Genomic DNA, 24,618 nt, shown 5'->3' on the forward strand with positions numbered 1-24,618 from the left:
TAATAAATAAACCAATTATGTACTTTTGTTTTTTGGATCTAAACCATTCAATTTTTTTAGTCTGTCGACTCTGATCGAGGTGAGTAAAGTAAGTGGCGACTCCATAAAACCTTGCATCCCAAAGATGGTCGTCGCCTTACTCGAAGCACTAAGTGGACTCGAGGCACCCGTGAGTTTATTTTTTATGTTATTATGCTGCCTATGCCCTTTTTAAAATTCAATTTTAAGCGCTGTCACTAGTACTTATTTTTTATCTCTACCACCTATACATGTTGCCGGGAATCTACATATTTGGCATGTTACTTCTACACCTTGAAATATTTAACTTAACAAAACTAGTAATACAATAGACATTAACTTACTATGGTACACGTACGTCGTGCTTATCAAAACGTACTTACTCGGCCGGTTTGGCTATGATATTCATTTTCAAGCTATATTCCAGATCCGTCTATGGTGTACCTAAGTAGTACAACTGCTAAACAAGAAACTGAAATACATTCATGAAGATGTATACACAGCCTGCTGTTTGAATTGCAAGAAAAAAAATAATTTTTTTAGTATAAAATGAAAACTGCATTTTAAATACTTATAATAATTGCCCTTGTATCAATAACATTTTTTAACTGTGATATGTTTTTTGTGGCAAAAAGTGCATTTCGTCTATACTTCAACAACGACTCTTATTGCGCCTCCAGCAAGTCATTTTTTGATTAACACCCAACCAACCGCAAACATTCTCGATCGACTCTCAGATGCTCAACTACCTGCACAACCGCAGCGCCCACGTGACCCAGGACGCTCTCGATTGGCTGAGAGCGGAGGCGGTCAAGTCATCGCCACTAATGGAGACAGCAGTGAGGTGCCTTGCTCGGTGTGACGACTCCGTGCTTAAAGAACTAACACCGATGCTGGCAGACCTCACTAAGCGAGGCGTCGGCCTTTCCACCAAGGTGAGCTTTTTTTCTGTTTAAAATTTCTCCCAAAAGGTTTTGAAGAGAATTCTTGCATTTTATGTCGAAAGGCGATTTTTTGGAAGCTGTTTTTTCGTTTTGCAAACTTGAATTGAAGTCTGAAATTAGGTTTTAGTTTAAAATGTAGTTGTTTTTGGATTGTTCGGGCCTTTTCTGAATGAAACTAAGATTTTCAGTGGATTGAATGAATTTTTCACATTTTTTTTTCAAAAACAACTCAATACGTTTCTTGCTAAACTTTGAAAAACTGTCCGTAAAATAATTTTTGCCAATTTTAAGTCGCGTCCAGTTTAGAGCATTAGAATATCTGAAGTTTTTCAATTCGTTTTATGGCCAAAAATTTGTGTCTGTAGTAATATACGAATCATTTAATTTTCAGGCAGGCTGTGCTCACCTAATTACGTCATTAGTGACGTCATGCGGAAATGACGTGACTCCATACGCCGGGAAGTTTATGAACGCATTGATCTCAGGTATACGCTGTGTCACCGAAACGTTTTTGTAAAAGCATGAAATATTTTAATATATCTCCGTCGCATAATATCTGCACAACCCTCTATAAATAATGATATTTTTTGGGGGCATTGATGAATTATATTTGAGTAAGATACTGATGATCCTTTTAGTAGCAAAATAAATTTATCATATAACATCAAAATAAGTGATTTTCGATTTACCAAGTTCTGTCAACAGCATAAGGGCTAGAAAAAAACTTTGTGAAAAAAACTGACCTTGAATCGCTGTCAGTTTTCTTAATCCCAAATCTTAAACGATCTTCCTCATAGCTTGATTAATAAGTTTTAATGCCCATTTGTTTTGTATCCAGGCGTAGCCGACCGCTCATTGGCTGTGCGCAAGGTCAACTCGACTGCGATTGGTCACCTTAGCCGCGTCGCCAAAGACGTCACGCTCGAAAAGACGCTCACGAAGATGAAGCTGTGGTATTTGGAGAAAGAAGGTAAGACCGAAAAGGCTGCAAGAACATTGTTATATTGCTTTATGACCCTAATGAAGCTGTTTTTTTAAAGCGACATTCAACGGCTTAGTTTATTTCTTGCTATTTGGGTTATGTTTGCACCCAAATATTTTAACTTGATCGTATTTTTTAATATGGTTTAACATGCGTTTAGCCTAATTCATTTTTGGTGGGTTTATTATTATTTGATTGCGGGCTCAATTTACTATTTTCTAAGGATACTTGATGGTCATTAATTGAGTTTTAATATTAAAAACTGCTATTCAATAATTTGGTCACTGCGATGAAAAAAATCGGTTCTCCAAACGTTTAGGAGTAAACAAGTCGTAACATTTCCCATTGTGCGTTAACACATCCTCTATTTCGTCACAGAGGACAACTACAGGCACGCAGCGGCCAGCGTGGTGTACGCTGTGGCTCGTCACTCGCCCGACGCACTCAACCGACATGCCGCTCTCGTGCTCCCCCTCGCGTTCTTTGGCATGCACGAGAAGCAGTCGCTAGTGGGCGGTAAGAAGCCAGCGACCAAGAACGCGGACTCACTGACCGAGTAAGAATCGTTTTTTGTTGTTTTAGTTCAGGGGTTGGTCGCCTACGTTCCACGGGCCGGATCTGGCCCGCCTGTAGAAAATATCCGGCCCGCGGCCTGTTTTTGCTGGACACAACACCATGCCTCAAAATTTTAACTATTTTAACTAAACAATAACTAGTGCAAAAAATAAGCGCAGTATATTTTCGCTTGAGGAGTCTTCTCAGACCAAACGCAATGTGCGCATGCTGGAAATCATCTAATTGGAAATTAATATTAGCATGGAACTCACAAAAATGAAAGTTTCTCCAACTTACTATATAACAGTGTAACTAAAGTATTCCGTCTTTTATGATAATATAATAGTATAAACAGAGTACAGAGTAGATAAGAGTATTTTTGTGTCTATAATGCGTCACGTATCCTTGTACATCAAAAGGTTTGTCAGTTTCACCCAATTTTTTCTCGCTTTTTACCTTGCAACTACCTTTAAAAAGTTGTCTGGGTTTGCGACCGACCCACAATATAAATTTCAGTGATTTTTATTTATCAAGAAAAAGATGAAATAATAAAAAAACACCTGCATTTCTGAAAATACTAACCCTTCATAACAAAATCCACAATTCCTATTTTAAAATATTTTAAAATCATACCTCATGTTTCTGTCTTCAAAAACTTCAACCACAAGACGAATGTCAGCTGGCCACAAGTATACCACCTTGCTATATCAGCACTACTTTACGGACGCACACGAAAAAACTGATCAAATTCGCAAGAATTTCGTTAAAAAATATCTTTCTGGTTACACTCTCTATGTACTACTACTGTCCACCCTCAGAATCTCAACCTTTTTCCGTTTTTTGCCTAAATTTGCATTATTTGCGTTGCTAGGATATATGTTTCTTTTGTGACGTAATATCTATATATTTTTTGTTATTTAAAGTTTTTTTTTTTTTAATAGGGTGAAAACAATTATTTTTTTATGATGTTTAAAACATAAACAGCAACCAATGTTTAAGCATAACCGTTTTGAGGTAAATTTATTAGGACAATAATTTATAAATCGCTGTTTAAATATTATCATATCTATTATTTTTATTTTTTTGTAATTCTATATTTTGTAATGCTAGCCAACTTGTTTACATTTATTAACAAAGACCATTGTTTACTAACAAAAACTTTTAAAAACTGTTAACAAAGGTGTTTTAAACTTGTTTATTGGTTTCTGGTTTACCGCTTAAATTATAGATATTCGTCACTTACTTTTAACCAAAGAGATTATTATAACCTATACTTATAATCTTTTTGTTTTTAACCAAATAAAACATTTTGTTCTTTGTTTATCAAAAAATCAAATCCCTTTCCAAAACCGATTTTGGATAAACGAAAATATTTCGCAAACAATCTTTCTTTATTTTTTTGTTAAAAAGCACATTCCAATACTCGCAGTAACAAATTCAAGCCAAATAGTAGTTAAATGGACGCTTTGTTGCTCATCATTCAAATGCGAAGAAAAGTTTTGATTACATCAAACAAAAAAAGAACAGTAAAGACACTAAAACGGGGATTTATTTAGTTTCTATACCTCTATACCTGTTAAACCCTCAATCTAGTCCAGCAGTATCATTTTGCTATTTGTTTCTGCAGAGGCGATGACGTCAACTTTGCTCTGACGTCACGAGAAATGTGGCAAGCGATCTGGAACGAGTTTACCCCTGGTAAGGTTTTAATGATTTTCCAAAGTGAATGATATGTTAAACATTTTTTTTGGAAATCTTTACTGAAATTATAAATATACCTATTTCTTGCGCTAATCGTGTCCATAAAATCCTTACAAACTGATACAGTATATAAGAAAATATACCAAGCCGGCATTTTGATTGAAGGACATTTCGAAATTCTTGTGGAAATGTAACTTACGCCAGTATTTGTTCAACCTTATTCTCACTACGTTCAACCTTATTCTTGATGGACAAAGTTGCCCACTTACGATTGGATAATGTTATAACAGAACAGTTTGTGAGGCTATCTTGTAACGCTCAATAGCAAAAAACATTCAAGTTTTTTTTCAGACGTAAGACAGTAAAAAGTTTTTTTTTGTTTGTTTCCTAAACGTAAGACACTAAATAAAAAATTAGGAATAACTACCCTATAATTAGACTCGTTGCGAGTTTTCAAGTGAAAATAAAAACGTTAAAATTTACATCCAGGTTTCGAGACAGCCGTCCGCATTCACCTGCAGGAAATCATAGAAATCTCACAACTCGCGCTGCGCTCATCCAGTTGGCAATGCAAGGCGCAGGCGGCCGCTTCCATGTCGTCGGTTGCTAAGCGACAGCGCCCGGGAACCATAGTGCGACCTCACCTGGACAATTTGCTGCAGGTACAGTCGCAATTTTTTTTTACAATATGTGTTCTCCGCCCAACATATTCCTGTTTATTCCCTCGTTTTTTTGTTCTGCTCGACTTACTTATTTTTTTTGGCGATCTTACTTTTATTTGCTTTATTTAATATAGATAAAGTTGTGTATATTTATTACTTAAAAAACTTTCGGAATAAGGAATCTCCCGCAGACAATAAAATGTAAAAGAAAAGTTCTAGCTTAGGGAATTTATGTTTTATACCTTTTTTGTAAAAGTCTTAACATCATTATTTATTACTTGTATTTAGTTGCATTGTGAACTGTTTTAAGTTAAAGGTGTAATTCGTAAGCAAAATATAAGCCTGTTATTTTAAAATAAATATTAATAAATTTAATGATAAAGTTACAAAAACCACAATAAGCAAAGAGTGCGAAAATAAAACCTAGGATGATACATAAAACAAGAATATCATAAATTCATCGTTACAAAAAAAAACGTAAATGTATCAAAAAATGAAAAAGCAAATGTTGCAAAAACACGACTTAAGATTTTAAAGAAATCATCGCAAATATGACAAAACTATATGAGAGCAAATTATACAAAGATACTAGGGTTATCTAAACAATACTTTTAATGTTACATGTTCAAAAATGCACAATTGAACAAAAAATCATTTTTGCAGATTTCAGAAAAATAAAAAAATTAATTTCTGAAAATTATTTCTAAAAAATTAAACATGTCATTCGTTTCTGGCAGGCTCTTCACGGCGGTCTGCAGGGGCGCACCTGGGACGGAAAGGAGCACCTTCTCGAAGCCCTTTGTGACGTATGCGTCCACTGCGGCGATCAAATGACCCCCGAGGAGGTCGACAAGGTAATTCTACACCCCTTGGTTTTATAAGTTTCTCCGAAGAGCAATAGTGCTTAGTTAATTGTCCGCTTATAATTGGCAGAAATTTGAGTAAAGACTTTTGCTTTCGTTCGTTTAGAAAAGGTTGCCGAAAATTAGCTATTGTTTAACGAAAAGCACGTTTCCGAAATGGGACGCTTTTTTAAGCGGGAGTGTCAACCAATTGTTCATGACAGACTTGTACAACTAGATAATTCTAGTTTTAATTCAATGAATTGGACCAAAATACCGCTAATATAATTCTAATCTAATTTGTAAAATGCTTGTGTGCTCCAATTCTAGTTCTAATCTAATTAGATTCTTAATTTTTTTGATGTTAACTGTCCAGTAATTGTCGGCAGACATTTGAGTAAAGGGTCTTTTGTGAAATTAGAAAACGTTGCCGAAAATTAGTTACTATTTGCCGAAAAACATACTTTCGGGAACGGACGCTTTTCTAAGCTGGGGTGTCGATCAATTGTTCATGGGGGTGCAAGCACACATACCTAATTTTTTAGTGGATTTAGTTCTTTGAAGCAGCAACACTGCAATGTTATATCACCGGGTAAACTCGTTTAAAGTGGGCTTTTATAAAAAAAATCTGTTTTGTCGCAATAAAATACATCACCTCTCTCTCAATTTTTGTAGTTACACCTCAACTAGCAAATCCACAAAATACATGTCAAATAGATCCAGTTTGCCCATCCCTGCTATAGGGACATCACTATACTTTAAAACAGAGTTGGGGTTTTGCACTAGCCTGCTCGCCAACACAAGTGCAATTCGATTCAGGCGATTGCTGGTTGACACCGACTCGTCCGACTGGCGAGTGCCTAACGCAAAAATGGATTGTTGTTACCTGACCTACTGGACTCAATTTGCGACAAATTATGTTTAACGCCACAGACTAAAAAAAAAGTATTTCATAAATCGCTAACAATACACATTTAAGACGGCATAATTAAACAAGCGTGTCGCGCTTGGTAAAAACGTCCTATACGCATTCAATATTATGGTAAACGATTTAAGCCGGTCGTACAAGGACTATATATTATGTATACCCACCAAAATAGCAGGTTAAATTACTGCAAAAACAATTTGCTAGAATCAACATTCCCAGATGGTGTGCCGGCAATTTTGGCGAGTGTAACTTCGTTCGGGCGAGTGTTGATCGGTTACTTTAACTTTACCAGAAAAAGGTCTTGAATGGCGACGAGCTATTTGTGCAGAAATATCATCCAACCATTGTCTGACTTTTAGAAACTATGACCAAGGTGTCGCTTCACACGTTCAATTCTTTACGCGAATTGTGATTGCAAATTTTAATTCAATTCAAAGTCCGATTTCGTTTTATTTTTCCAGTCGGTGTCGCTTCTGTTGAAGGAATGCAAACGCGAGAAGCTATCTTACAGCATCGAGGCCATGGTTAAGCTGGCTGCAGTGTTGGAAGCACGAAAACTCGACCGATTTGAAGACTACTGGAAGCTAGTGCGCCCTCATCTGGCCAAGGTAAGGGTGGTTGAAATAAAATGATTTGCTTTATTTTGTTTAAATGAGCTTCGAACAATAGGTTTTGTTTCTTTAGTTGGAACAGGTGCGCAACTGGGATCGCCCAAAATGAAGTATAAATGTTATAGAGTATAACAGGATCGATTTGGCATAAATATTTTTATATATTCTTAAAATCTCTTTCATTATTTGTTGATTATTTTTCTTTGTTACTCAAAAATAGTATTGACCTAGCAAATACGTGTGCTGTATATGTTACTACAATATACTAGATTAAAATACCACTACATCAAATCGAAATTCCCCAACCCTTGTGTTAAAGCTGTGTAGTTCACATTTCCATAAAGTCGCTTGAATTAAGTCAACATTGGCCCTCCAGTCCAAATAAGGCAACATCTTCAGTTTCTTAGCGAGCCACTTGAGGCCGTAAAATCCCTATCTCTGTTTTTACTGAAACTTCCCCACTCGAGATTTTATGCGGAATCCTAATATGCCTTTTAGTATTGTTGCTAAACACAGTATAATGGACTCCAGCCATAAGACCGAGACATTAACGTCGGAAGAAAACATACTTCGGAATATAACCAAAATATAAAAGACTAATATACCTAGTCGCAGTACCGTCTGAATCAACCTAATAATAAAACCCGCCGATATCAGAAATCAATTAACAAAAAGACTATATACTAAAAATTTTACCAAATACCAAACCCCACCGCTAATTAAATTACTAACTCCCCTAATACTTACAACTTCAACCTATTTCCAAACCTGACAATTGCCCGTCCCTAACCCTAAATAGGGGCAAACAATCCAGTGCCAAAACAGTGGCGTCCCAATCCGCCGTTTAAACTATAAGGCGTCCGAAAGTGGACACCAAAACGCCTGATGCTAGATAGGTGTCCCCCAATCGTCTCATACCACCCTCTACGCCAGGGATTCTTGAACTTTTTTTTACCGCATATCCCTAAAATTTGTTTGCGTCACGTAGATCACAAACAAAAAAATCAAAAATGACGTCACGATACAAATAAACGTTATAAACCTCCTTATTTCGGTCCAAAAGTGTGAAAGCGAAATGGAGTCTAAATACATTCAGTGCAAAAACGTTTTATTATTAATTAAACTGTTTCTTCGAAAAATTGGTAACTTCTTAAGTATACACTAATATTTCAATTAGGCCTTTATAGAACCCCTAAAACTAATTAACGCACCCCAAGGGGTCCATGGACCCCAGTTTAAGAACCCCCTGCTCTACGTGTACGCCCCTATGGCTCCAAGCTAAAATTCCCCTTGAATTTTAACATTAATTTGTAACTTGCAGAAAACGGAAGATTCTTGCAGTAGCGAGGATGACGACGAGCCTGGCTCTAGTAAGAAGGATAAAAGCGCCGCGATCCTGAAAAGGCAGGAAAAATTGCTCAAGCATCTGCTTCAAGCCTGGCCTTGCGAGCTCGGAACGCAGCGTAAGTCGACAGTTTTCCGAGGGTTGTGAGTTCGAATCTGTATGAAGGGTCTTTGTAATAATTGATTTTTAAGTTATCTTGGGTAAAGTGGTCGATTAGTACGCGTCCTTTTTTTTTAAGTTTAATTTTTTTGTTTGATTTAGCATAGTTAGGGCGTTTAGTACTGGATCAAAATATCGGGTACTGGCATATTAAAATACGAAGTTTCTTTTTTAAGAACTTATTTAAACGAAGCTCCAATATGTTACTTAAATGTTCTGATCACGCCCCCATTCCCGACCAATCAAATGTCCGTAATCGCTATACTACACGTTTCCGCGTTGTGTTCTTTCGGGGTCAAAGACCTCGGTAAAAGCACATTGTAACGTCACATTGGATAATTTTACCGGGGGGTTGGAGGGCGCCGTTTTGTTGTTAGCAAAGAATGTGTCGAGAATATGTTAGTGTCAGGCAACTGCTACTAACTATCGTTGATAAACACTGTGTTTTTTTCGGTTTTTGGTTCCAGCTTGGTTTTTGTTGTATTCTTGTATTGTTCGCTCGAAGAGTAGAATTGAAAAGGCGTAAGAATAAAAGGCACAAGCTTATATAGCTTGGATAATCGGCAATTTACATAGCACACACGAGTGGTAATCACCACAGGCAAAACAGTAAATAAATGCGGTACAATTAACGAAACACGTGACTGTAAAATGCGCACTGCCTTAAGGACAGTAAACGAAGCGTGACCACAACAGTTTCAATTTTTTAATTTTGCCCAAACTGCTCCCCGCAAAATCTTACGAACGCCTTGTTTCGATTCAGACCCCGGCCCGAATTTTCGACATGTTCCAAATGAATTCGGATGTGTATACATTGCCAGTTTAATTGGTCTTATAAAAACGCCAAGGGAAAACCACAAAGAACACAGTCTCATGAATAACTGGTTTAATTAATACGAGCCATATATTCGTATAGTGCTTCAGAAATTTTCTCCAATTTTGGAGTAATCTCGTTTTAACCAATCCCAATAAATGTTATGTAAAGCTACCGCAGTCGGCGCATCAACAAAATCAAACGGTGGCACAATTTTGGGTCGCGACCCATAGGTTAACAAGCACTGAGATATAGCAACAAACTGATTAGAAACCGTTTTTCACGCCCCCCGTTTCAGCCAATCAGACGGGGCAACGCCCACCCGGTCCCAGGGCATCCCATGGCGTTGTGCGCAAAATCGCTCGACTCGTCAACACGTGTTTCGTCTTGCTCGGCTTTTGCTTTTCGTCGGCTTGGGTCGGAGATAATGTTACGGACATAGGACAAAGCTGATTTTTTTTCCACTAGTATTGTGGCTAGGGCAGACTTGGACAACTAGATTTATTTAAGCTTTTGGAAATTAGATTAGAATTAGATCGTTTTGAGTTTTCTCAAATTAGATTAGAATTAGAATTACCGAATTGTTAAAAAAAAAAACGAATTTGAACTAGAATTACATTTAATTATTCACAATCAATTTTATTTAAATGGTGAATTATTCCAATAAGAATGTAAATGGTTAATAAGTGTGTGTTAAGTTCTACGCATTTTAGCATATCATATTCTTTTTAGACGGTAAACATCACCACAAGTCATTTCATCCAAAAAGTTTTATTTAAAATTCTTTGTTTTAACTAAGAGACTAAAAATGCCGTTGGACAAAGTAGCATTTTTGCTAAAATTTGAATTAGATTAGAACTAAAAGATTAGAACGAAGTTGAACCGTGCAAATGTTTTTTGGGGACGTTAAGCAAAAAAATGCTTTGGTTGTTTTGAATGTTACAATGTTACTATTTTACTTTCCAAAACAATTCCATCTCGTATTTAAATAATCTAAAATTACAATCGTAAGCTTTGTGAAATTGTCATTATGTTTAAAATTTTATCAAACTTCCGCTTAGTTTTGCTTCTGACAAAAGTATTACTAACAGTATTGTGAAATCATTACGGAAGTGTGCCGCGGGCGGACAAAACAAACACAAAACATGACTAAAATGCACAAATAATAAATATGCTGTTGCTACCAGGCATAGTATATTTAAAATAGGTTCCTCTGCATATATTTCTTCCAACCAACGTTTCGGCTTACTATACGGCAAGCCTTCGTCAGGGACTGAGACACAAAGCCAACAGGGCGCAAAGTAAAATCACACAAAGAAAAAAGGAGATAAAAATGTGCGAGACGCGTTCAAAATATACAGTTGTTTTATCGCAAAGTAAGCCGAAACGTTGGTTAAAGAAATATATGCCAGAGGAACCTATTTTAAATATGGACAAATAAATTATATATCGGATCGGCGCTTATACCACTATAGATTAGCACGAGTACCGATAAAACCACTTGTCATCGGGTATCAGCCCTGATCCGATATTATCGGATATTTTGACGTTAATTTAATTTCCATGCGCTCGCACAATATATCTCTTACGTCATCGAAAGAATTTTCCGACTGTCAGGTTCGGTTTAAAACAACAAACACATAAATCAGCTTTATACCCACGTGGCTGGTAGCACGCTGTCCGCCCTGCCAGATTTGCTGGGACGTAACAAAGCCGCACCGCGTCGTAAACTTTGGGGACGTGTGGCGAACAGCGTTCGTACCGAATCGCCGACTGTACGAAGGGCGGATAATGTGTCGTAATTCACGTTTAGTGTCCCGTGATGTGTTCATGAAAGACTGCGCTGGGAAAATGAGGCCTTGTTGACGATCCACTTTTCAGACTATTGGGTTTCTGCAAATTGACGCCATGCGTTTGTGTTATTCTCTTTAGGTGCCAAGCATTTTTTCACTCTGTTTTGACGTTGTGGCTTGTGTTAACCGCTGCGGTATTATTTTTATTTTTATGGCTGAATTTAAAAAAATAACATTTTAACCCGTCTTCAACTAGATTTAGATATTTTTTCATGGGGTCTGAAGGAGTTTGATAATGATAAGTTAACGTTTTTTTTGTCTCTTGGAACAACCAGTCTTTACGAAATAAAACCTACTATTTTTCTAGATATGGTTTGTAATTTGATATGATTGTTAACTATTAGGACTGGAAACGCTTTGCATTTTCACATTAGTGTTCTGTATTTGAGGTATAGTCTCTCGATTTTTTTTTCTATTTTTATGAAATCTTACAGTTTTACAAGTATAACATAAACATTTTCTGTGTTAAAAATTCTAAAACTTTTCCTGGATACCATACTGCAAAGTATACCCCGACATTGTTGAGATTTGCCATTTCGTCAACTTGGCATTTCAATTGTAAATCTAACGAAAACATGCCAAGACAAATCACACACTAATCATGCGTCTGGCCCCAATCTCTAATACGCTTCGCTTGCAATAATCTGCCTCTGATTGTATCATACTCAGGGCATTTTCTTATTGCAAACCCTGATCGCATTATTGCTTGCGTTTTGCTGATTAGATATTATGCAAGAATTCGAAATGCCTCCATCAGCATTATGACGCAACAACGGCATTGTGGGCGCTTGTCAAATAGCAATAACTTGTCAGTATGTTTGTTGGTTGAGATAACATTTGAGATGATTCTCGTAATTTTGAAAAGGTTTTATTATTTATAAGTAATGAAACCTTGACCAACTTTTCAAATCCGACTCTTCAGCCTGTGTTTCACCCATTTACGTCACTAAAATAAGGTCAATAATTAGAAATTGTCAATTTCTGAGTTTTGATACTGCACACGTCGGACTCGGGACTCGGGTAGTCTTACGTGGTCTTACTCGAGTCCCGAGTCCCGAGTTCGACTATAGCAAAACAAAAGGACTCCGTCGAGAACCACGAGTCCGACTCCGCAGCCCTGTTATTATGTAGTGTAAACAAGCTGCCGCCTATGGATTAGGTGACCTCAAAAGTGCTAGAAATCGAAATACTCAAAAGCGGAATAACAGCGAACAGTCTCTAAAATTGCTTTGTTGTGGTTAATGACTCAGCAACAAGTATTCCAGTCTCAGTAAAGAAAACGTTCGCAGGCATCTTGTTTTCGTCGTGCTGGCAAAACGCTTCCCCATGGCAATTCAACGTTGGTTGTTACTTTTTCTGCCTCCTTCACAGTCTTGTGCTTGGATGACGTTGCACGAATTCTGGGCGATTTTTTTTTTTGCATTCTGTAGTTGTTCCGATGTAATAGTGTTTTTGTGCAACGCTTTCATTACCAAAAAAATGCTGGTAAGATATTCCATAAAGCCTTGGTAAACGGCTCCGTTTCTAGAATCTAGATCTTTGAAAAGGGTCGATAAAAAATGTTCGTAGGCATCCAAATTTTGTCGTGCTCACGCAACCCTTCACTGCAAAGCAAATTCCCATAAGAGACCATTCCTTTGCAATATTAAATCACACACAATCGTTTGTTACTTTTCCAGTTTTGTGCTTCGACGACGTTGCTCGAATTCTGGGCGATTTTGCACGACTCAGCACCTTCGGCGTTCAGCTGGGCGCGCTTCGCTGCGTCACCGGACTGCTAAAATCGCTGAGTCAGCACGACACTCGGAAGTTCGTTGAAGCGAATCCCAACCTTACCGCCTTGCCTTCACTAGCCGAAGCCATCGCGACTTGCCTGAGTAAGTACTAAGGAGGTGCTAGGCGGAAAAACGCGGATTTGTAAAAAGGGCGTCGACGCCGATAAAACTTGTTTAGTGTGACAATGATTGAGGAAGTTTCTCAAGATGCTCGTAGCTTAATAACCACCGCAGAACACTTGATTAACTGGTATGCCGTCATTGGTCAACTTACAAGCTTTTCTTTGTATAAATTTGAGTTATTTTTTTTTGTAAAAATATAACTCAAGATAATCGTTGCGTAAACTTGCTCTTTGGAGTTGTCTTAGGCAATCTCGTTTATATTCGACGCTTCTGTTGGACCTAACGAACACTTAACATTACATAAGACAAAATGCTGACACGGTGGAGATATGTAAAACTTTCTAATTCTATAAACCATATATTTCGCATGAGTATGTTCAATTGTGCATACCATTCGTGAAACTCGTAGTCCCCTATTTGATAAAGCATAAAATTAATTAACAGTGTCTTTCTTAAATTCAGCAAACATGAAGTTCTCCGGCATACGCGAAGAGTCTCTGTCGGCATGCGAAGTTTTGGTTCAACTTACTGAAGGTAAAAAAAAACCAAATGAATTCTATAAAAATTGTCCCCCCTTTTAACAGACAATATATCCTCTCCACGTTGTAATTTACTATTAGCCTTAAAAATAATAATAATTTTTGTCAGATGGAAAGGTCACGTCCGCCGGGCTTCCCCTGGATACTGTGACGTCATCAGTGAGGGAATCTCCCCTCTTTAAAGAGAAAACCGACCACGGGACCCGGTGCCGGGAGCTGCTGGCAAGATTGCAGTCCATCTAGTCTAGTTTATAAATTTCAATTCATTGCTGTTTTGTTTTGCTTCGTTACTTGGAGAAATACAAGATGCAGTTTCAAGAATACACTTTGGTGTCGTTGCAATATGTGGACTGTAGTTTAGTTTGAAAAAAATAACTCTCGAAACCTCAGTTTGAAACTGCAAATTCTAAATTTATAAGGTTGTAAGATAAAAGCAAGCTCATGTATTAAAGGCTGTATTGCAAAATTTGAGATATGAGGAATTAAAAATGCAGTTAGGCACTCCTAAACTAAGCCCAGCCTTGTTTTCGGCAATCCGGCTAAAAGACCGTATGTTATTTGCGGCATTTTCGCATAAAAATACTTTTACATGTGTCGTGATTTAGTTGCGCCATTCCACGCCACAATTCTTTTGAAAAATAACGCACACTTTTGTTCGTGGTGCAGAGTGTAGATTTAAGCTCAAAGCACATTTCTACATTTAACCGTGAGGCCAAGAGCCCTTCAGGAACAATATCGCGAGCACTTTAACTGCCTCTCTTTGCATATCCTTGTGGATTTATAAAGATTTCCTCTATATATGCTTTGGTCTGTATAGTATTAACGCCTCTTTAAACAGATTGCTTTAAACTTGAAACAAACATATAGGCTATATAAGAAGTCCTTGAGCTACTATTCTAAGTTTTGCTGCCCAAAAACTTACGCGACCTCTCATTTTCACCCTTAATTTATGAGTCTATATATGAGTCTGTCATGTTAAAATTGGCAAAACTGTTCTATACGGATTATTTCAAAATTAGGGTATGATGTCCGGATTTACGCCAAAAGCATGTACAACTAGGCTAGCTAAAGCTACTATTTCAGCCCCATTTGTCGCATTAGGATTACAAAATCAAGCAATATTATTTTAGTGAAGCTAGGATTGATTTTTTGATGTGATATAAGAGTTATACAGACGTCATAAACCCTGGAGTCAGCAGAAAAAGGCTGATCACAATTATTAGAGTCAGCAGAAAAAGGCTAAACACAATTATTAGACTGGTGGTTGCTCTTGCCCTCTTTAATGCTAAACTTTGTTGTTTTCTTTCAATTTTTATTTTGTTAAGAAGTACACGGTAACCCCAATACAACCCCTTGCGACCCCCAGGTTGGAGTCACTACTCTACAAATGGGTTGACCGCCGATTTTCCGCAACACATGCATTTATAGTTGGCCAGCTTAGCTGTATAATATGCAGAATCAATTATTTTTACCTTAAAAAAACAAAACAATTAACTTCAAGACCAATTAGCTTTTATAACAAGTAAAAATTGGCAGATTTTTTAGGCGAATCAGTAACTTTTAAAACAAAAGCCACTGGCTCTGGAATCCCAATTGGTTTGGCCTTAAGTATTTCAACCACCAGCGGCCTTTTCTAATTCAATATCAGCATCAGCATCAGCATCAGCATGAGCATTCAGCACATTCTACGAGCGTCTGCGAACGACGCAGTGTAAGAATGTTTCGCTTGAGTAGGCATCCCGGGCCTGCCAACTTAGATGAATGAAAACTGTTAAAACGAGCGAACGGAAATGCGCGGAAAAAAGGCGAACGCCACGAATCAGAGGGAAAAAATGGACGGTTTCGTCAGCCTCAAACGGCGAGGTCGCTTACTACAGCAATGAGATTAACTTAGGGCCTGCCAAGCTGTTTGAAGTCTTTAGGGTGGCCTATGCTTAGATAGAGTTTAAAGTAGTAAATTGGATTTATTTATTTTTTGCTGCCAAATGGACGATATTTGGTTTGCAGCTGTCAGAATCAGACCAAGTTTTAGTACGTCGTGCGCGAGTTGTATTCGGTTCATACTCGACCCTTGTTTAGCTTTTTTAACGGATTTTGGCGTTACGTCAATCTACTGTACAAATCTAAATAGTTTGTAGACGTATAACTTCCGGTCTAGGCCGCGTTCCATAGTGCTAGTAACGATTTTAAACCGTTGAAGCGAAGGTGTTTCGTTTCACAACTACTCAAATTTAGGTGTTTTGTTGTCCAATGAAAAAAGTAAATCACACCGTCACAAAAGACCACGTGGTTGTGCTACAGAATTAACGACGGTTTGGCGCCAAAATTCTATTGTTGACATACTGCTGAGCGTTGTAAACTTACTACAGTTGTAATTTAGCCTGGAGGTAGAAAAAAATAGTTTAGTGTGGGTTAGATTATTTTCAAATTTCCAAGTTTACCATTTGTGAGGTATGTTTGTAGCCAGCTTGAATAGCTTAACGTTAAACGCCGTTGCTTAAAATTAAATCGATTATTACGTTTTTGAACGAAAGTTATTACGTTTTTAAACAAAAGTACTTCAAAATAATTACAGTACGATTGTTATGCAGCTCGAATACCACAGTTTGCAACACATTCCTAAGCAAGCCATGTTATATTTTTAAAGAAGCATGTATCAGTTATTTTTTTTTTGATGACATACCTATTTTGCTATTTCACTTAAACATTGGGAACCTGTCAGTTTTGTCAGTTAGGCCAAACAGATTACGGCTGGAATTTCCACAAAGATCGAGGCCAAGCGGTTTGCCTGCTATTAAGGCTGTAGTACAAGGAGGTGGTATCCTGTTCGGCCGTCAATCGTAAACTGTACTGCGAGCAATAGCAGGCAGTAGTAAGGCTTTAAATGCGAACCACACAGCACATTGCGTTGCAAGGCTCTAGTCGACAGCTGGTTAGCATGAAATCGACAGTTGGCCCGGTTTTCGAAGGAAATACCGACGCCTTCTAAGGAATTAGATGTATTTTTAAGAAAGGAGCGGTTACTGACTGCTTTCTTGTTCAGTAGTTGTACGCAATAGGATGGCGCTTGTGCAAATAATAATTACAACAGTGTATTAGCAGTAGTAAAAGGAAAATATGATTTACCAAGGCAAAATAAGCCAGGGTAAGGTGCAATTGTGAGCATGTATACCAGTTTTACAGCTTTTATTTCGTTTCGACTCCGTAAAACACGGCGTGGAACTTTTAACTGACAAGTTAGCCTTCAACAGTATTCTTAGAGAAACATAGCTAAATTAGTGCGAAGAGATATTTTAACTTATTTAACTTAGCCCGAACGAAGATTTAACAACTGAATCGGCCCATGTTTACAAAAACGCGTTTACGTTTTCAGGTAAACTAGAATAATAGCAGAAATGGGCGGAGTTTTGGAAGCGTTTTCGCGTCGTAAGCACGTGGATAACAGTGTTGAGAGTCAGCTGGCGCGGGTTCTCACCGTCTTTGATCTGACAGCTCTTGGGGTAGGAGCCACCCTCGGTAAGATATAGACAACTGCTGTTATGTATGCCAGTTAACTTCTGTGATACGCACAACATAGCTTATATTTATGGAAATAAATGCATTTGACGTTAATTTAGTAATTTTAGTTAAAGCACGCATTTTGTACTGCTTTTTGTGTTTACATTGCTAGTCGCGTTTTCAGTTTTGTACAATACCCTAAATTTAGTTGTACATTGTTAACGAAAACTAACTGTGCTGCTACGGGGTCTGGTTTTACATGTTTTTTTATAATTTGTAATTTTGTGTGGTCTAGTAATACTGGTTCACAATCCACAGTCACCAAACAGCTCACCGGCTATTTAATGGGCATTTTCCTTCCAACTGAACGTTTTCCACTATTTGGCTAGATTACATGGCTTTCCGTGTGTCTGCTTGATACTATAACGTCACGTGGCAATTCAAACCGCGCCTTATGGATGTCATACCCATAATCACCAGTGCCCTTTCTCCTTAAAGCTGTAGTAACTCCGATTTCGCTGTCTTGTCTGATTCCCATGATGTCTGTGGAACGACTATTGACCTTTGATACCGCAATTTAGCAGCCGGTATACATATGAAGGAAGCTAAACTGAGTTAATGTGCGCGTACTAAAAGGCTGTGACGCAAAACGTTTTTAATTTGGTTAAAGGTGTATTAGACCTAGTGAGACCTAATTACGTCAGTTACGTCAATCTGATGCCCTAGTTACGTCAATCTGATCCGATTCGAAATGACGTTACGACTATTTTTACCTAAAACAGGCAAAATTGACATATTTTTAAAGTGAAGAGTTGTTAATTTACTGTTTTGTAAAAAATCTTATTTTCGAGGAAAAAAACGGTGTGTTAAATAGCTGACGAAAGTAAAACTAACATACAACTTATATAGATATTGGATCGGCACCGATATAGCCCTATTATCGCACAACTACCGATAGTTTTACTTGGCATCGGCTCGTATCCTATTTTGCCGGACATTCTTATCTAGGCCTGGGCAGTAAGTAAATATATCCGATACTATCGGATTAAGTTGATATATCGGTACCCGAACCGATACTCTGGTGCTATCGTTGCCGATCCGATAAACAAAAAATATACCTATGTTAGTTATGATTTGCGATACGACGCAACGGGTTGTAGTTTAAAAGGTAAATTCAGATAATATAGTGAGTTAACAACAGAAGGTTTTTAAACCCCTTTGGCGCTGAAGCAAATTTTAGCCTAATAACCCGGAAAAATTTTCCTTTGAACGTTTTAATTTCATCTTTTTTGTTTGTTGGAGCATACCTATGACGTCATTGGTATCGGATTAGATCGCGAAAAAAAATGACGTCATTGATATCAGATCAGATTTTCTAAAAAACATCGGGTTTTGGTATCGGATAAAAATGTCAAGTATCGAACATATCTAGCAATCAACAGCGTTGTAGCCATTACCAGGCGCTTTCCCTGTTTAAATAACCAGCTCAGCACCTCACACACATCATTATCGATTGGTTCTCTCACAGGCGCTGGAGTGTACGTGCTCACCGGTGCCGTTGCCAAGACGACAAGTGGCCCCAGCGTTGTAATTGCATTCCTCATCGCCGCCCTTACTTCGATTTTGTCCGGTGAGTTTCCCGAAACTTTGAAGTCTGTCGCTATACTTTTGTGTTTCGTTTATAATACAGCGAACAAATGGCGTTAAGCATATGCTGGGATTGCTTTGCTGATTTATTAGAAGAGTGAGTGTTTCTCGTCGTGATTATGTCTACTGTATAATATAGCATGTTCCAGTACAAGGGATGGATTTTTCAAAAGCCTTACTGTTGCATCAAAGTGCATATTTTTTTGCTGTATGAGCATTTTCCAAACATTGAGCGAAACACATTAACCCCATAAAAACAACCGTTCTTTAAATTGTAGTTTAAAAGAAATTATCCTAATTTACTACGAGCAGTAAATGCACTTCTCCCAAAAACTTATATATAACAATCCATTTTCACTAAATGCAATTACAAGTCCACATCCTACATTTTTTTTAATACTTTAGGCCTTGGAGTGTAGCAATATTCACAACCTTTAAAAAAGGTATAATTTTAATAATCTTTACCGAGCCTTTTTTCAAAGGCCTGTGTTATGCCGAATTCGGAGCTCGTGTGCCCAAAGCCGGTTCGGGATACATCTACAGTTACGTCACAGTTGGCGAAATGTGCGCGTTCGTGATTGGCTGGAATCTGATCCTTTCCTACGTCATCGGTAAGATATGCCTCTGGGGGGTTGTGATGTAGTGGCTGTATGGAAAGCGAGAGAAAAAGTAGACAAATAGTATTATTTTTTAAATTCCAAGTAGTTTTCAAGGAAAAAAATTTTTTTTTTTTGGTGTATATTTGATCGCCGAAGATAGCCGTAAGAAACATCATTGATCAGTGTTTTTTAACTTTTTAATGGACCAATGTTGACAATGACTTTATATTCTATATTTGATCACTTAAACGAAGCTTCAAATCTTTACTTTTAATCGATACTTAAATTCAATTTATTACGCTATTTTTACGTAATTTCATCATTCTTTAATGCAAAACGTTTTTTCATAGTTTTAAAATACAGATTAAAATTAAGTTCTAGAAACGAACGATCCTAAAAAGGTACAAGAACCACCGTAACCACGTATACCTTAGTTTGTCGTTACACATGGGGTCGTGACTTTTCCTCTGACCCTTGACCCCGCTCGTCTAATCTTTGACCCCTTTTGTGACGTAGGTGCGGCGAGTGTGGCCAGGGCTTGGACGGCGAACTTCGACGCGCTTATTGACAAGAAGATGGAATCAGCGATGTTAACTTGCTGCTCTATGGACGTACCGGGACTCGCAAAATACCCCGACCTATTTTCCTTTCTCATCATTATGATTCTCACGGGTGAGAAATCCTTTTTGTGTGTTTTTTTTCTTTTTTTCTGTTATTTGGTATAACGACGTTGATGTGCTCGCTATTTTTGACCAAGTTAAACTTGCCCGTATTAACTGCCACACAATAAGGCTGCGGTGCGCCGCTGCGAACTGGTGGCCCATGGAAGGCTGCCAGGTGCGTCTCGAACAAAAGGAAAAGACATTTTAATATATAAAACACATATTTTTACTTTCTTATTAAGCTTAGCTCATTGATCCCACAGTACTGTCAAGGGGAACACACAATAAGACCTACAAAGGAATGAATAAATATGCTGTTGCTACCATATCTACAAAGGAATGATATCTAAATTAGAATAACCCATTATACCATAGTATTAAGACCATCGACATGATAAAGCCAAATTCGCAGTAAAAACCACGACGGAATGAGGCCCAAAGCATCTGAATAAGACTGAAACATTTGGAATAAGTCCTAAATTAATCGTAATAAGGCCCAAATGAACAAAATAACTTTTGGGAGAGGGTATTGGACGATTGAGGGACACCTGGCTGGCATTGGCCGTTTTTCCATCGACGTTTGGGCGCCGCTGTTTTGACACTGGCTGTTTTGTCCCTGTTTCGGGTTAAGGGCTGGCCTTTGGTGTAATGAGTGGGGTTATCAAATGGGTTAGGATTTAGAAAGAGTTAGTGATAGTTATGGATGGGTTTCGGGTTAGATAAAAGGTTGCGTAGGCCTTATTGTGGTCATTTAGGTCTTATTCCGACTATTAGGCATTAGTCTTATTTACGCATTATTCCTAACTGTCTTTTATTCCGAAGTTAATTGTCCTAATTTAGGTCTTAAGGTTGGAGTCTTTTTCAAAGTATGCAACTATGAAGTCTATGTAGTAAAAAATAGCCAGTAATTCAAGAGAAATACCGGTATACTGAACAAAAATCACGCTCGATTCGCTCGCCAGGTGCGCCGCCCTGTTTTCAAATGTCTGTAGGTGCGGAGTGACAAAAAAAAAGGTTACGAAACACTGCAATGCGGTAAAACTGTTACAAAGTACAATTACGATCTGTGCAAATAAAGTCGACTTTTTGTTAAATATGTAGCTCGAAAGCGGGCGGTTATTAATTCTAAGCTTCTAATCATTATAATTTATGCGTCGCTTTTTGTGATTCTTAGACAGCGATAGTTTTAGTTCCCGCCATTTGGATGGGTTATTACAGCCCTATTGTTGGGTAACTAAATATCCACTTTGTTTGATTCATTGGACTCTGACTCATTCAGTGTGAAATGTCTCCTTCATTGAAGTGTCTCCTTGCGATTGCGAGCCTTAGTTTTCCGAACGTGCCAACATATTTTCGTACCCTGCGTTTTTTTTCGGCGATAATTGGTTGCGCGCCTTTTCCGAAAACGCCCGACGCAGCCAACACGCACATATCACACACTCTCAGTGTTCGGTATATATCCCGCATACCACGCCGGAAGCAATCCGCAGCATACACAAACAAACAAACTGAAGGACGGAAGACAAAGCGCGCGTACGTACGTCGGATATCCTTGAAGCGGCGTTCGTGAGACAACTGTACGATGACTACCAATGCTATAGTAGCATACATTAGTATAGTAGGATGGATCAATGGTGAGAAATATAAACCGCTATTGGTTCTGTTGTCCAGAGGGGAGCGCTTTTATAATGTTAGCATTAGAGATGCTTTTTGGAATTACACATCCAAGTAATGGTTACCAAAATTCTGCTTCTATAATGAAACCCAAAATCATCAAAAAATGAAAAAAATAAGATATAACACTTCAACCCTGTAAATATAATTTTTTTCAGCCGGCGTTTGTAACTTATATAGCGCGAAATTACGTACAACGTCTGTTATGGTATCTCAGGTTCAACCATACAAATTGTGTAAATGTGTATACTGCAGAACGTACACAAGCCCCACTTATAGAAATCTCTCTCTCTATGAGGAGGTTGTGTATCAATCAGTGAGTGTATGTGTGTATCAGTCAAAGGCAATGTTTGCTTCTACCGCTTCACTGGGCTACTTGCCTACGAATGGAAGCGGAGACGGGAATAAAGCGACTTCTCACAATAAAACCATTAGTTGTTGTAGAATTGTGACGCCAACTGCTTCTCAATCAGTTAGATCAAAACCTTTTGTGTCTTACCACCATCTTTGAATCCATGCCGATTAGGTTTTTCTATTAAGCTCGACAGAGGAAAAACGTAAGCCCGGCGCCACGCCTTCGCCACGCCCACATTTTCGACCAATCGCGAGAAAGCTACTCCACGCATTTCCCATTGTTTAGGCTCTCCTTTTTCTTTCTAAAGCCGGGCTACCGTCGCCGGGAAGTACTCGGATTGTAGTGTGTCGGAGTCTTTCCGCGACTTGACTTGACTGACTGCCGCCCTAGTCTGGTTTCACGCCACCAACGGTTGCTGTTTGTATAGTGTATAGGCCAGACCGTAATACCACAGCTGTATATTTCCACTGGACTTTTTTTACCAGATCTTCGTGTGATGTTTTCCTTAAAGAACACACAAAACAAAAATTAGAGGAACGCATTTAAAGTTAAATGACTTTTTAAATTAAGTGGTAAAAATTAGGCATTTTCATTAAATATTTTTTTAATATGATGTGCTTATTGATCTTAATTTTTTACCAATTTTATTAGTTTAACGTCTTATTTTTATGTCAATGACTTGGCTTGAAATTGACTTGCTTTTGTAATGACTTGCACTGGGAGTTTTTGTATAATTTTTTTTTTTACTTAGGTTATTTTTTCAAGTCACTCCAAAGTGACTAGTTTACAACAGTATTGTTCACCTGGGTATCACAAGGGCCTGATAAATAATTAATTGAGATCTTAAAACGTTGCCTAGATTAATTCAATGGTTATTCAGAATCCCTATATATGCACAAGTAGCTGCTTTACGATTGACATAATATTGTCTATTATCAGAGTCGGAATGACTTCACTTAAACCATTTGGCCAAAATAACTTGGCTTGGCTTGAAGTGTTTTTCTATTGTGTTTTTGGTATTTTTAGTTCAGTTATTGCTTATATTCGGACGAGTTTACGGTCTTATTTTTATGTCAATGACTTAAAGTTGACTTGCTTTTATAAGACTTTGTGGTTTGACTTTTTTGCAAAAACTTCAATTTTAATTAAGTTATTTTTAAATGACTGGTGTACAACACTTTCTATTTCCAGCCCTGATCGCCTTTGGAGTGAAGGAGTTCGCCACCGTGAACAAAATCTTCACCGTCCTCAACATCTGCGTCATTCTTTTCGTCACAATCGCCGGTCTCTCGGTGGCTGACCTCCACAACTGGTCGTGGACCACCGACGAGATACACACATGCATCACGTGAGTCTGACTCTGGGGTGTGCTTTCAAACCTGGTCATAGTGCCTGAGCTTCTTTTGATGCGAAATTAGGAAAGGTATTAAAGCAATGGAAGTCGGCTCAAGGCAGCGACAATAACTCATGGACATTTTTGTTTGGAAAAATTATGTGTTAACAACAAAACCTTATTTGTTTCGTTAACACCAAAGTAAATTATGTCTTATTATGCATGGTTTCAGCATCTGGTAATATTTCAGGTTTTACCTGTAGAAATTGGTCTTTATTCCGCTAGTTTTTGACTGAGCTTAGTGAGATAGCAAGACAAACTTTGGCCCGCGTTAAATATTAATGAGCGGCCATGTGAGTGGGCGGTGTTGGCGAGGTGGTGACACGCCGTTCAACAAACAACAAAGTTCACCGTCGCAATTTCGCCATCCTGCCTCAAAACCCTGCTAACTGAATTTCAACGGCGGTGTATTACCATTGGTTCAACACTAAATAATCTTCAGTATCAAGCGTATTTTGCGAACCCTGGGGGCTTTAGAAGGGTCGTTTGTTTTTTTACCATAGTAGACACGGTTTTAGAGTTCCCTTTAAACATTTGATTTTTATAAGGTGGTAAACAACGCAGTTTTGTATAGTTGTAGACGGACGCTATCTAACAGGCGATGGGTAGTCTTTTGGGGGTTGTAACCATTGTTTTGTACATTGCATTGTAAATAAATACATTTTCAAAAGCACAAACCTTTTATAGAGGCTGCTTGCCCTATAATTAACTGAATGAACTAAAGTATCGGTCGAAACATAAGCGAGAATAAATTCACTGGGAAGAAAGAGTTTAACCAAATGTCATGCTAAAGAAAATGCCACACAATTTGTACGCTTTTTATTTTGCAAAACGCTCTAACAATTCAAAGTACCAAATTTGTTATACCGAATACAGCATAAGTTTGGTAACGAATCCGCTTGGATACCACACTAGTTTCACACCAGTACCTATACTATT

At 38.0% G+C, this 24,618-nt stretch overlaps 2 protein-coding genes across 2 annotated transcripts in view; both read left to right on the top strand.

Moving 5' to 3' along the window:
- The window catches only part of LOC146163395 (proteasome adapter and scaffold protein ECM29-like), a 47,928-nt gene extending 33,834 nt beyond the window's left edge, over nt 1-14,094 (top strand). Inside the window, exons 28-40 of the mRNA XM_083381132.1 lie at nt 61-169; nt 756-953; nt 1,354-1,447; nt 1,801-1,932; nt 2,323-2,500; nt 4,127-4,197; nt 4,690-4,862; nt 5,600-5,716; nt 7,094-7,240; nt 8,565-8,706; nt 13,094-13,291; nt 13,775-13,846; nt 13,961-14,094. Coding sequence (XP_083237258.1) covers nt 61-169; nt 756-953; nt 1,354-1,447; nt 1,801-1,932; nt 2,323-2,500; nt 4,127-4,197; nt 4,690-4,862; nt 5,600-5,716; nt 7,094-7,240; nt 8,565-8,706; nt 13,094-13,291; nt 13,775-13,846; nt 13,961-14,094 — 1,765 coding nt within the window. The remainder of the gene's footprint in view (nt 1-60; nt 170-755; nt 954-1,353; nt 1,448-1,800; nt 1,933-2,322; nt 2,501-4,126; nt 4,198-4,689; nt 4,863-5,599; nt 5,717-7,093; nt 7,241-8,564; nt 8,707-13,093; nt 13,292-13,774; nt 13,847-13,960) is intronic.
- Nucleotides 14,095-16,539: 2,445 nt separating this feature from the next.
- Nucleotides 16,540-24,618, top strand: part of LOC146163398 (high affinity cationic amino acid transporter 1-like) — a 28,233-nt gene continuing 20,154 nt past the window's right edge. The window contains exons 1-5 of the mRNA XM_083382841.1: nt 16,540-17,367; nt 18,878-18,979; nt 19,479-19,607; nt 20,112-20,267; nt 23,478-23,634. Of these exons, the coding sequence (XP_083238967.1) occupies nt 17,247-17,367; nt 18,878-18,979; nt 19,479-19,607; nt 20,112-20,267; nt 23,478-23,634 (665 nt within the window). The 5' untranslated portion in view covers nt 16,540-17,246. The remainder of the gene's footprint in view (nt 17,368-18,877; nt 18,980-19,478; nt 19,608-20,111; nt 20,268-23,477; nt 23,635-24,618) is intronic.

This window comes from Ascidiella aspersa, chromosome 2 (genome assembly GCF_963924565.1).
Source record: "Ascidiella aspersa chromosome 2, kaAscAspe10.2, whole genome shotgun sequence".
NCBI classification, from domain to species: domain Eukaryota; kingdom Metazoa; phylum Chordata; class Ascidiacea; order Phlebobranchia; family Ascidiidae; genus Ascidiella; species Ascidiella aspersa.